This window comes from Aspergillus caelatus (genome assembly GCF_009193585.1).
Source record: "Aspergillus caelatus strain CBS 763.97 unplaced genomic scaffold BDV27scaffold_50, whole genome shotgun sequence".
NCBI classification, from domain to species: domain Eukaryota; kingdom Fungi; phylum Ascomycota; class Eurotiomycetes; order Eurotiales; family Aspergillaceae; genus Aspergillus; species Aspergillus caelatus.
The window spans coordinates 162123-173973 of record NW_022475313.1 but is presented as its reverse complement, the minus strand read 5'-3'; the positions used below and the strand labels follow the sequence as shown (position 1 = coordinate 173973).

Below are 11851 nucleotides of genomic sequence, written 5' to 3'. Positions count from 1 at the left end.
CATCGCGCTTGCCAACTTCGATAACGTAGTCCTCGACCGCATTAGACTGGATCAAATTAGCTTCTTGGACGAAATAGTAAGCAGAAATGAGTAGTTTCTGACCTCGGCCATAGGGGCAGCCAGGACACAGAGGCCCGATACAAGTAGAGTAGGTACAAGCTTCATGTTTGCTGCTGTAAATGAGCTCTGGAGGACTTCTCAATAGACGGAACTGATATAGATACTATGTTGTAAATAAGTGAGAATATAAAGGAACGAGGTAGGCCGATTACCATCTTCTGGTATTTGTTGTGAGGTTATGGTATGGTCCCTCCCTAGATATAGGCTTACACTGCACTCTACGGGCGTTCGCGGGCGTTCGCGGGCGGAGTACAGTGCACTATAGATACAGATATATATATATATATATATATAGTAGACAGCTTCCTCTCAGGCCTTATACCACCAATCATAAGATTTATCTAAAAGTCTACAAAGTAGACTACTAGATGGAAACGGTACTGTCTACTAAATATATTAATAAATGTTATATTAAATTGTGGAGTATAGCAGGGGAATTATAAATTGGGACTAGATAGGTAGACTTTCAAAGTGTATTAGAAAGAGGTGATATCTAAAAGTAGTGATTCCCAGGAAGTGTGTGTTATAAGGTTAGTATGTAAAGGATCTAGGATAGGGTTAAATAGCCGTAGGAGTTATGTTATAAAGTATAGACTATTTTATACTATGTAGGTTTTTAAAGGGGCCCTATCCCGCGACCGTGGATCAGAGAGCTAGACAAGCCCCTACATACCCCTACATACCAGCTAGTAGATATGTTGACGCGCTGGCGTGTTCCCTAGAATAATAAAAAACAGTGATTTAAGCGATTTCACTTCCGCGTTATATATATAGAGTTGCACAGTTACCTACACAGTCTACATAACGTATTTCACGGGTCGGGTGCGGGGATGGAAGGCAGAACCCGCTCTGTGTTTCTGGGTTCGAGGGCCAAAGTTTTCCCCGAACCTGGAAAACTCACGCGTGCTTTTCTTGGCATCATGTGAAAATACTAGAATCTGGATTTTATAAAAATATGTGATATCTCCATATATTCTAGATTACATCTATATAAATATTTATATTATATCTACTTAAACATATGTAGAATTGGTAGCGATATAGAGCCTTAAAACTTTCTGTAGTAGGCATAAATAGGCAAGGTGCCTTGATGAGCAGATATTGCGGCTGTACAGCGGGGTCTAGTGCTGATCACCCACCTCTTAGGGTTACGTCCGAGGTTTTCTGAACTCGTGGTTGTAACCGAGCATACCAGATAGTCTTTCAAAAGCTTGCTGCTTCCAAATTGAGGTCGACAGAGACCTTAGTGGCGTAAAGCTTGTTGCCCATGAAATGATCTAACCTATTCATAACAAACATGACAACATCCATCGAATTTCCGTGGTGTATGCCGGGTAATTCAAGATATATCCATTTATCGCATCTCATGTGAAAGGATCGACATCAGGAATTGGCCCCACGGGGTAAGACCCCTTCCAACAATTTCAAACTGCAATTAAATCGCCACAGCAGCTTCAGGAAGGACCCTTTTCTACCCCTGTTTCCCCCACCCCACTTGTCTGCGTCTTATGGTGACCTTTGCTATATGCAGTTGTATCCGAAGTGCAGATCCCGTGACCGAAACCTAAATTGGCTGAGAGCTCAACCCTTGCGTCTTTGCTTGGGAAAACGAAGTCCAGAAAATAATCCATGGCACTCTATTGAACATGTCAAAAGACAATTCTGAGCAAAGCTCATTAAAACTAGAGGAGATCGAGAGCACTGCCGTTCCAAAACCGACATTATTCCAAAGATGGAAGGCTCATATGAAGAAATGGTGGTGGCTATATCTGATCGGTCTGGGCTGTATTGTCTTGGTCACCGTTCTCCCACTGTGAGCCTTTCTACTCCATACATTTTCGAATTCAGTTAATCAGTCAAAAAGGGTTTACGTTGGAGTTCCTCACTTTGCCAATGATCGCATTAATAAGTACAAATTCGACTTCGACGGCTTGTCTATCACAAATCCCACGCCTAACTCGTTCCATGTGCGGCAATCGCAACAGTTCCATGTTGGGATGGGTAGTGGACACCTCTCTGAGTTTGATGCCTCGATATACTACTCGGGGTCTGATACTTCGTTTGCTGTTCTTCCTTTCCCCCGCATCGACTTCGGGAACGATGCTTATCTCGAAATTGACCAGGATTTGGACTTGTCTTGCGTCAGCTGTTTCTCAAAACTGGCTGAAGATGCAGTTAGAAGCGAAGAAATTTCAGTTCTCATTACTGGAAAGCCAGCCCTCAAGGTGCAAGCACTTCCCACTGCCCACTTGAACATTCACAAAACGGTGTCCTTGCCGGGTAGGTTATTGCATACGCTACCCCCCCAATGTTTGGCATACGGTACAACAGTAAGTGGCTAATGACTTCTCGACTTATGTAGGACTAAATGTTGAGGGTTAGTCAGTCTGTATCGCCATATGCTACTATCCTACTAATCAGTTGGCTTACTGTAGAATTCATGAAACGTGACGACGCTTTTAACGTTACCAAGCTTGATCTTTTAAATCCTCGCATGAATGATGGGTACAATGTAAACGCTACGATTGTCTTCAATACCCCAGCCGCAATTAATGTTGAAATGGTTAGTCATGACTCGACCCCGACTATCAAGCTTTTAATAGATGGAACGTTCCTTATTACCAGTTGAAATATGCTAACACCTGGTCAACGAAGGGTGCCGTCAGCTTCAATCTTACCATAGATGACTCGGACCTGGGGTATATTGATATCCCGGATCTGACTCTTCGGAACGGCACATCAACTGCGGTTGTGCTTGGCGACTTGGACATACAACTTCTCATTCGAAAGGGATTATGGGAGAGTAGTAATTCCAACTATGGAAAGGTCACGATCGGTATTCACGGTAATCGAAGCGTGTACAACGGGGAAGAAATTCCCTACTTCACAGCGGCCGTCAAGGCAATTTCGGCATCGACCACGATTAACTTGTTTGACTATGTCTCCGACATCCTAGGCGGGTAAAACAATGTTGTGCTCCTGTGTGTCATTTCATCAATTGTGCTCGCGGTACTTCTGGGGAGACCATCTCCCCTATTCCTCCATCTTTTGCTGTTGCCTTTCTGAAGTCTCTTACTTTTCTTTGTGGTTCACAGGCAGCAAGCGTCATTTTTCGGTTAGACAATGATAAAGATAGCTTTATCTATATAGGGTCCTAAAGGGGTAGAGTGAGTAGAGTGACTGTTGGTATACATGGTCTTAAGTCATGGTAGAATTTAGATTAACTAAATCCATATTTTGGCATGCGTCTAGAATTTGTATCTCAGGGCGAAATTTAGATCGAAGGTATAGCAGCGTTCTATTGGAAGCTTAATACTGGAAGTATGCACGGAGTTCCGATCATGGCTTCGGCGGATACGGAGATAGGACTTAAAGGTGGAGTCTTATTGGACAAAAGAGGAATACATCTCGGAATTCCGAACCAGGGACATTGATCAATGTATCAATTGCCTCCTGACCAGTGCATATATAACGTTAGACGTGTACACCGAAATATATGATTAAATAAACAATATCTTTCCTGATCTCAGTAGGAACACAGCATTCATTCCTTCGCTGCTGTGTCTTTCATTTGTTAACACGAAGAACGGACTGTCAATCTCCGCCATCTTAACGATGGACATCCTACTTCGCGAAAGCTCATTTGGCCGGTTACTCAATTTGGTATCAAATGGCCGGTTATTTACACATCACGATCTTGATATTCCCAAGCATGAGGAAACTACGAGCTCAAGCTCTTCTACTTGCCCTGGTGACGCTCGCCACATATTGGTCGATTTCAGCGGGCCTGAGGATCCAGATATGCCTAGAAATTGGCCCACCTTGGCCAAGACAGTCGTAATGGTGGATGTTATGTTGTTGAACTTCAGCTTTTATGCGGCGTCGGCAATCTTCACACCAAGCATACCGGGAATTGAGGAGGTCTTTGGCGCTACCACTGCAGAGGGTACACTGGGACTCTCACTTTTTGTTATTGCATATGGCATTGGGCCACTTATTGTATGTATACGTTGTTAAATGTTTGAAATACGCTAACGATGGATGTACTCTAGCTTTCACCTTTATCGAGCTTGCCGTCTATCGGACGTACACCGGTCTATGTCCTCGGTTGTCTTGCGTTTTGTTTGTTTAACATAGGCACCGCGCTAGCAAAGAACCTACATACTATTCTTATATTGAGATTCTTTAGTGGCTTTATTGGAAGTGCGCCGATTAGTGTAGGTGGTGCTACACTGATGGAGGTATATGGACCTACCGAGATTCCGTATGCCATTGCATTGTACGCAGTCAGCGGAGTGTGTGGGCCCATTCTAGGACCGGTATGCAAAACCCGGCAGAACTAGTTTTTCGTGCTTTTACTTACTTTAGGGTAACAGATCCTTGGAACATTGGCAATGTATGTATGCAACCTGCCTTACATGACAACCTCATACTGATGGTCTACATCTAGAGAGCGTTGGAAGACATGGACTGCAACTCTCTGGCTTCTTTCCGGTGTCACAGCTTTCACGACCGTATTTATTTTCTTCTTGTTACCCGAGACGTTATATTCAAATATCCTTCTTCGGCGCGCCCAGCGACTACGCAACCAGACAGGAAACCCGTCTTACCAAAGTCAAGCGGACATCGACACACCGGAGTCTAACCTTGCCATACGTATAGTGAGGCAAACAATAGATGACTTCAAGCTTTCTTGCATGGACCCGGTCATTATATTTGTTAATATGCACACTATGTTGATATACGGCATTCTCTACTTATGGTTCGAGTTCTTCCCATTTGGTATGTCACTATTCGAACAGCAAGACCTATGTGCTTCGGCTTACGATTACCTCAGTTTTTGACGGAATATACCACTTCACCGCAATTCAGCAAGGCCGTAGGTATTCTCCTAACCCCCTTAGGACTCAACCTGACAGTGAGTCTAGTTGCGTTCTTTGGTATCCTTGTCGGCGCAGTCGTGTCCGTCATTGTATACGTGCTGTGGTTATATTTCTCCTACCAACCACGAGTTGCGAAACCAGATGCTATTGTTGAGCCTGAAGCCCGCCTCGTCCCTGGCCAGGTCGGAGCCATCTGCATCCCAGTTTGCCTCTTTATGTTTGCATGGACCTCTCGTGAAAGGTAAGTCCATCATCGTAAGCGCCTCTCAGACCAAACACTAATGAAGGATACAAGTGTACACTGGATTGTCCCTATCATTGGAACAGCCTTCTTCGCACCTGGATTCTACCTCACCTTCCAATCAATTCTTAACTACCTAGGAGAATCTTATCCCAGATATGTGGCAAGCGTATTCGCCGGCAACACATTCTTCCGGAGTTCATTTGGCGGAGCCTTACCTTTAGCTGCCCCCAGGATGTTACAGTCACTAGGAATTGGATGGGCATCGAGTACGCTGGGATTCATATCCATTGCAATGGTTCCTCTGCCATTCATCCTGGAACGCGTAAGCTATCTCATCTATGTCTTGGAGACCAATCTCTCTAACTCATGTGTAACAGTATGGCAAAAGACTCCGCTCATGGAGCAAGTATGCAAACTAGCATAATGAATGCCTCAGCCAAGCACTGTCGAAACCGTCGATGACATGAACTCGGCTATTTTTGTGGATAACGCAGAATTTCCCTGCAGAAGGCATCTCGTTGTACAAAAAAGAAAGAAGAGATGATACCTGGTCACACGGCTAGGGTGTTGAGACGATGTCGTCCAGGCACCAGAAATTGTTTACTCGCTACCGAACTACCCCTAAAGCACCGTTGAACAGAACGACATATAGAGCTGCTCTAAAACAGAACCTTGTTCAGCTGGCGTTAACAGATCAAACTGCATGTTGTATTATAATCTATATGTATAATAATAATAATTTTTGAACAGTTGGCCTTAACCTGATTCAGATTACAAGGAAGCTGTGTGACGAATATGGAAGTCGCGATCCAGTTATAGAATCATCCAACATGAGGGTTGCGCTCAAAGTTGTCCTACTTACAAACTTCCCAGAAATCCACACAGTCTTTCATCGATCTACAATATCATTTTATCTATATTCTATATCCGCTGTATTACTACAAAACACTTTCAAAGTTCCGCAAGAAGGTCAGGCATGGCTCCCAGACGCACCTACAAGCGCACCACCAAGTACGATGGGCATCGTACGAAAGACACGGGAAAGGGCAAAAAAGGCGACAAGGGCAAAGGCAAAAAGCCTCACGCAAAAGACCAAGACGCAGCCAGAGAAAGAGGCAAATATTGCTACGCAAAGGTCACAGCACATGTCGCACGCCGAGAGGGCTACCTGCTGTTTTACCAAGCCTGTGGACGTCTTATTCTACGATCAGAGTGGGAGACCTTTTACCGTTCGACATTATACTCCGAGGATGAAATCAAGGCCGAAGATGGACACATCATGTCTGTTCTGGTGAATTCAAGTGGGCGTGAGCCAACCGAAGAGGAAGTCTTGGACAGCTTTTGGGAAGCACTTGAACCGGCTCAGGACGAGATAAGGAAAGTTAATGCGAGGCAGTGGGACGTGTATGAGGAGGTGTTCAAAACCGCTGTAGAGGTTGGTCTTGAAGAGGTCCAACAGCGTCTCTTGATAGCATTCGACAATCTTTTCATAATTGATATGTCTCAGGACCCCAGCGTTGTCTAGAGGCTTGGGCTGCGTCGACGGCGTCAGTTGGTGTTTACGGGTACCATTTTATCTTTTGAAATTGCTGGAATGGCTAGTCTAAGTCCGCTGGTACTCACTATTTCTTTCTGTTGGATTATGAAGCAATAGATATCGAGGATTGGTTGGGTGGTGATTGGGCGAATTTGGAACAATATCCTATTCATTACTAGTATGATCATTATGGTCGCATACTGTTTTGCTTTTTCCTTTCGGTCGAGGATATGAATTGTGGGTTAACGGTTACTCTAATGTACTGGTATTAATGTCCCTGGAACTGACTGAAAATGCAGTAACTAAAAAAGGGTCATTAAGGTCCAAGAAGAACCATTGTCAAGCGTAAATCGCTCCCAGCGTGTATTCTAACCCTATGACACTTGACTTTGATGTCGCTATCCAGACAAATGCCAAGTAGGCAATCTAACCCACTTATGTCGAATGGTATGCCCTAAACACATACAAGGATACATAATACATATCTCCGCCACTAACACCGCATTATAACGAAGTATTACATGAAGGGCGTGGGGTGTTGTGTAATTATCGTTATTCTGTGCAACAGACCTATCCTTTGGCACTGTTATAACAGGTTTTCTATCAATGCTACCACATAGAAAATGTTTTACTTGACCTCTGACCCCTGCGCAGGGTAGACTACGGCCTGGAATCTTCACCTTGGTTCAATATTTGCAAAATTATGTTGGGCTGACGATAGGAAGGCAAAACGAAAGGTAGAAGAAAAAGGGATCAAGAACCCAGTAATATGGATCATCAGAGGAAGATACCTGCTTGTATCCAACCCGCTTACTCTATACTGTGCCTCGAACAATCTGCGGGCCTCCTTATTCTTTACTTTCTTCGTGTAGAAGTATTTCAGTTGCATCTCTCTGGCAATATCCACACTACGTATTATACATAAGTAAAATACCAAGTACCCTGGATCTTGTCTTGATTTTCTCCTTAGTGTGATGGACAAACATGTTTCTGCACCTGTTTTCCAAGATAACTGACCCTCCTACTAATTAACCCACCCCCATTTGCCAGCTTTTGCCTTCCCTTGCAACATAGTCTCCTCATACGGTCTCGGCAAAGTCAAGTAGATATACGCTTGAAAAAAGCTTGTTTTCATAAGTCCATTGTTGTTCCGGAAAAAGTCCATAAACATAATGGCCTTTTAGAAAAGACTCCTTTACTTAAAGTCAAACGTGTGAGTAAGGCACCGCATGAGAGCCGGATGATAGCAGTTTTGATTATCATTGTACGAAACTCCGGAAGGCCCCGTTGTAGAAGATTAGTGTTAGGCCAGCAGTATTCCAGTGGCATTCCTCGGCGTATATGGAACCGTTTCAAGGATGTAGCCTAGGGTAAAGTTCTGCTTCATACGGAAGTTTCCTTGTTCTGTACCGGCAATTAGACAAAGGGAAGAGCCCAGAGTGGCACGGACCTGCTACTGATTCCCATTGCGTGCATATACCGACCTCTGTGACACTGTACGGATACATATCGACCAAATATAGCCCATTTTAAAGCTGGACACACTTCATGTTCCTTTGATTAGAAGATTAAACATAAGATAAGTGCCTATTTTACCAGGTACTCTCCATAGTTATGTGAACACAGTAGTGGAAAAGGTCCTCAAAATTGTGACGAATTTATAAATGCCACTTCGCCTAGGTGAAGATCTCGGAAAAACTAGCTACTAGAGCCAGGCTATAGAACACGCGAGTTTTATTTATCTGGGTGAAAATCGTTCTATCTATATATTCCAGGAGCTCTCCATGACTGGTAGGCGCTTCTGAAGCTCCAGGTTAGCTAGGACCAGTTTGGTATAAGCATAAATAACACTCCGTCCCTCACCTTCATTGAGCCCATATCATCTTCCAAAGTTCTGCTTACTATCTACTTTTCTTATATATTCCCAAAGATATACTTGATCAAGACATACACTTCCAAGTTTTATGAACGAATTATCACAAATCTGCGATAACAAGAAGACCAAAGTAAGCTTTTGACTCGGAAGACTTTCACATACACGATATGCCTTATTGGACACGCGTTAGAAGTCTGTCTATTTTCAGAATCAGCTCTGTGGCCCTAGGCACACGAGAAAGGTATACCATGTCCCAGTTCCTCCGGGAATGCCTTTCACTTGCTAAGCGCGGTGAACTGGAAATCAATCAATATTGCATTGCCGAAGATGAATACGACCACCAGATAAGGTTGAAAGATTGGGCAGAGCGCTGGGGTGAACCGACACTGGAATATGCATCAAACTGTATGATGAAAGAGTTGCAAGAAGAGATCGCCAGCTAAGAATGTACTACGAGGTCGCCTCCGTAAGGTATATTTCGGTTCTGCGTGGTATGAGACTACAATACCCCCGGTGCTGAAGATGTCCTGGTGCTTGACACCGCAGATGTTCCAGCGGGCTTGGGTCACTCGCAGGTATAATTATTGCTATGGGAGAAAATGTGTGATGCTTAGTTATGTCATCTTTTGTTTCCCCCTCACTTGTGATACACAATAATATATTTGAGCTGCTTTCTTAAATCTCCAGCCTTCACCATCGTTTCTGACAGTTTTGCTCTGGCTTTAGCCTTAGCCACCTGTGGTTCTTGGTAGCAACCACCCTATATATATATCACCTAACCGATTGAATCCTTGTTCAGGATTCAATTGTGAGCCTTTTGGTCGAGCGGGTTAGGTGACTCCTAGTGGGAATCACACACCTCTCTGTGTTTATAGAACATAGTGGTAGCGGAGTGGTGTTGTTAAACTAAGCTTTTTTTCAGAATATACATATTCCTTATTTACAGGCCGGTAGAATTGTATTGTGTTGCAATCATCATGAAGACTTGTTTCTCTTAAAGCTCATACTAAGCTGGCTAGTCCTTGCCGCACTCATGTTAATTCCCCCACCCGACAAGCACATCCCTCTTCACGCACTACCAGCATAAAGGAGCCACTTAGATCCAGTCGAGAGTCTTCCAGTAATCCGCAATCGGATATGGTCCCCAAGTCAATTTGTCCGCAGCACTACGGACAACCTGGATTCTCGCATACTGCGATCCCTTGAAAAAGTAAGCCTCCCCGTCGACCTTAGCGTTTGGCACAGGGATAACAGCATCGACAGAATCAAACCCAGCCTTCGTAAGTCCCGGCCATTCATCAGCCAGGTTTGCAGGACCATAGGTGATCTTGTCGTTCTGCACATCGATCCTGACATATTTTGTTCCCTTAAAGAGATAGGCCTCGTTCTTTTGACCCGGAACAGACATTGCGGCGTCGATAGTATCGAAGCCAGCGCTGGAAAGACTCTTCCATTTGTCGGTGATCTTGAGAGGTCCTTCAGTAATGGTATCGTTATGTCCCGGCGCAAACTTAACACGGGCGACACGACCACCAAAGAAGAAGTAGAATTCGGTTCGAACATCTGGGATAGGAAGCACGGCTTCAACAGTCCCAAATCCTGCCGCAGTAATGGCTGGCCAATTATCGGAAATCTTTGCTGGACCCCAAGTAATCTTTTCTTCCGCGGTATAGGGAGTCCATTTGACACGTGCGTAACGCCTACCAGAAAAGACGTAGGCCTCTCCAACGTCCTCCTGGTAGAAAGCTGCATCGACCATTGTGACGGTTTAGAGAAGCAGGTTGTATAGCAAAGACTGGAGAATACTGAGGATTATGGTGGCTCGATCACCAAAATGAAATTTTGATGGAGAAATAAGTGATCCATGAAGGGGAAAGACGCAGATATATATAGTCTATGGTCAATGTTACTCTTGCTCTAGATCGGCGATCTCGATGTCTTGCGTGGCCCTTTGATCAGGTTCCAAATATTCCAATTGGCTCAGTCTCGACCACCACTTTGGCACTGATGCAGTCAACAAGAAGTGTATATACTTAACTTGTATGGATGCGTACGCCGAGATGCATTCGCGGCCCCCTCCTTTCTGCTCTAATGCTTCCTCTACCAAGGCGAATGTCTCATCACAACCCTGAACAGCACTACGAAAGCATCCGCTTCCCAGTTGATACCTTTTTTTTTTTTTTTGTTTTTCGTACTTTGTCAAATTGGACTCGGGCATGCGTGCATTGGAAATCCCTAATAGGAACGTATTTCAAGCCGTCAACTGCTGATATCTGGTCTAGATTCACTCTATGCGTATCTATGAGGCCCAAGCTTTGCATATAACCAACTATCCACATTTTTACCCCTCATCTTCCGCATGATGTGGCGCCGAGTAGCTCAGCGTTCGGAGACTTGCTGCATAGGCGACATCTGCATGTGTTGTACAACTTCCGTAGAAAAAGGGCACGGCCTTGTGTCGGTAATGGGAGAACCGCCATTAGGGACCTATGAGAACGATAACGATGTATGATGTGGACTGTGCCCTGCTTGTCAATGTGGATTTGTGGTGAGAGAGTTTACGTAACATAGAAGCCGCTGTAGTTGTACAAAAAGCCAGGGCTAGCCTCCAAGGTTACATGCAAGGAAGAGTGGAGAGCGGCCCGAGCCCCGTGGTTCCGGAAGCTTCATCTACCAATGCCGTGGAAAGAACTGAGGTAGTTAGGGTTCCGAGGGGACCGCACGCGCATCAGCAACTCAAGGAGACTGAAGGATGGTCATGCAAGTCCCTACATAGTTTGCTATTTGCTTTTCCCTTCATATAGGCATCGTAACGAGCCCCGCAATTTGGAACATGGTCAAGAGTGTCTGGACCATTTTGTCTGCATATTTGACAACACTTGTGAACGGTTCTTGTTTAGAAACTTTGCGACTTTCCCTTTCGGGAACAGGACTAGCTCGGGGCCGCTTTTCACTCAGTGATTACTCCCGGAGTTTGGGGATAGACAGAAGTATATATACTGAGCACTCCCGGAGCACTGAACCAGTGCGCCGGAATAATCCGGGATCAATTCCGGGCTAATTCATAATTGCTCAGCTAAGCTGATTACTTTGGATAGTAGATTAATTAAAAATTATAGTACTAAGCTCATCCCTTCAATAATTAACTGAGGGTATAAAATATTATAATATCTCTAAATCTATAACTAAGA

The 11851-nt window shown here is 44.4% G+C and overlaps 4 protein-coding genes across 4 annotated transcripts; 3 read left to right on the top strand and 1 right to left on the bottom strand.

Annotated features, from left to right (window-relative positions):
- The first annotated feature begins 1561 nt into the window (after positions 1-1561).
- On the top strand, positions 1562-3155 carry BDV27DRAFT_91094 (DUF3712 domain-containing protein). The gene is made up of 5 exons (XM_032077928.1): positions 1562-1933; positions 1985-2400; positions 2483-2497; positions 2556-2683; positions 2776-3155. The coding sequence occupies exons 1-5, from the start codon at positions 1767-1769 to the stop codon at positions 3082-3084; spliced, it is 1035 nt and encodes a 344-aa protein (XP_031929602.1). The 5' UTR covers positions 1562-1766; the 3' UTR covers positions 3085-3155.
- A 580-nt stretch (positions 3156-3735) lies between these two features.
- Positions 3736-5666, top strand: BDV27DRAFT_155902 (MFS transporter; the record flags this gene model as incomplete). Its single annotated transcript, XM_032072234.1, has 8 exons — positions 3736-4119; positions 4173-4439; positions 4497-4516; positions 4571-4902; positions 4958-4999; positions 5049-5244; positions 5299-5569; positions 5625-5666. 8 exons carry the CDS (start codon positions 3736-3738, stop codon positions 5664-5666), a joined length of 1554 nt encoding a protein of 517 aa, XP_031929601.1.
- A 557-nt stretch (positions 5667-6223) lies between these two features.
- On the top strand, positions 6224-6772 carry BDV27DRAFT_155901 (uncharacterized protein; the record flags this gene model as incomplete). The annotated part of the gene is made up of 1 exon (XM_032072233.1): positions 6224-6772. One exon carries the CDS (start codon positions 6224-6226, stop codon positions 6770-6772), a length of 549 nt encoding a protein of 182 aa, XP_031929600.1.
- Positions 6773-9638: 2866 nt separating this feature from the next.
- On the bottom strand, positions 9639-10465 carry BDV27DRAFT_125231 (Hemopexin). Its single transcript, XM_032066284.1, has one exon. The coding sequence runs from the start codon at positions 10417-10419 to the stop codon at positions 9757-9759; it is 663 nt and encodes a 220-aa protein (XP_031929599.1). The 5' UTR covers positions 10420-10465; the 3' UTR covers positions 9639-9756.
- Positions 10466-11851: the final 1386 nt, after the last annotated feature.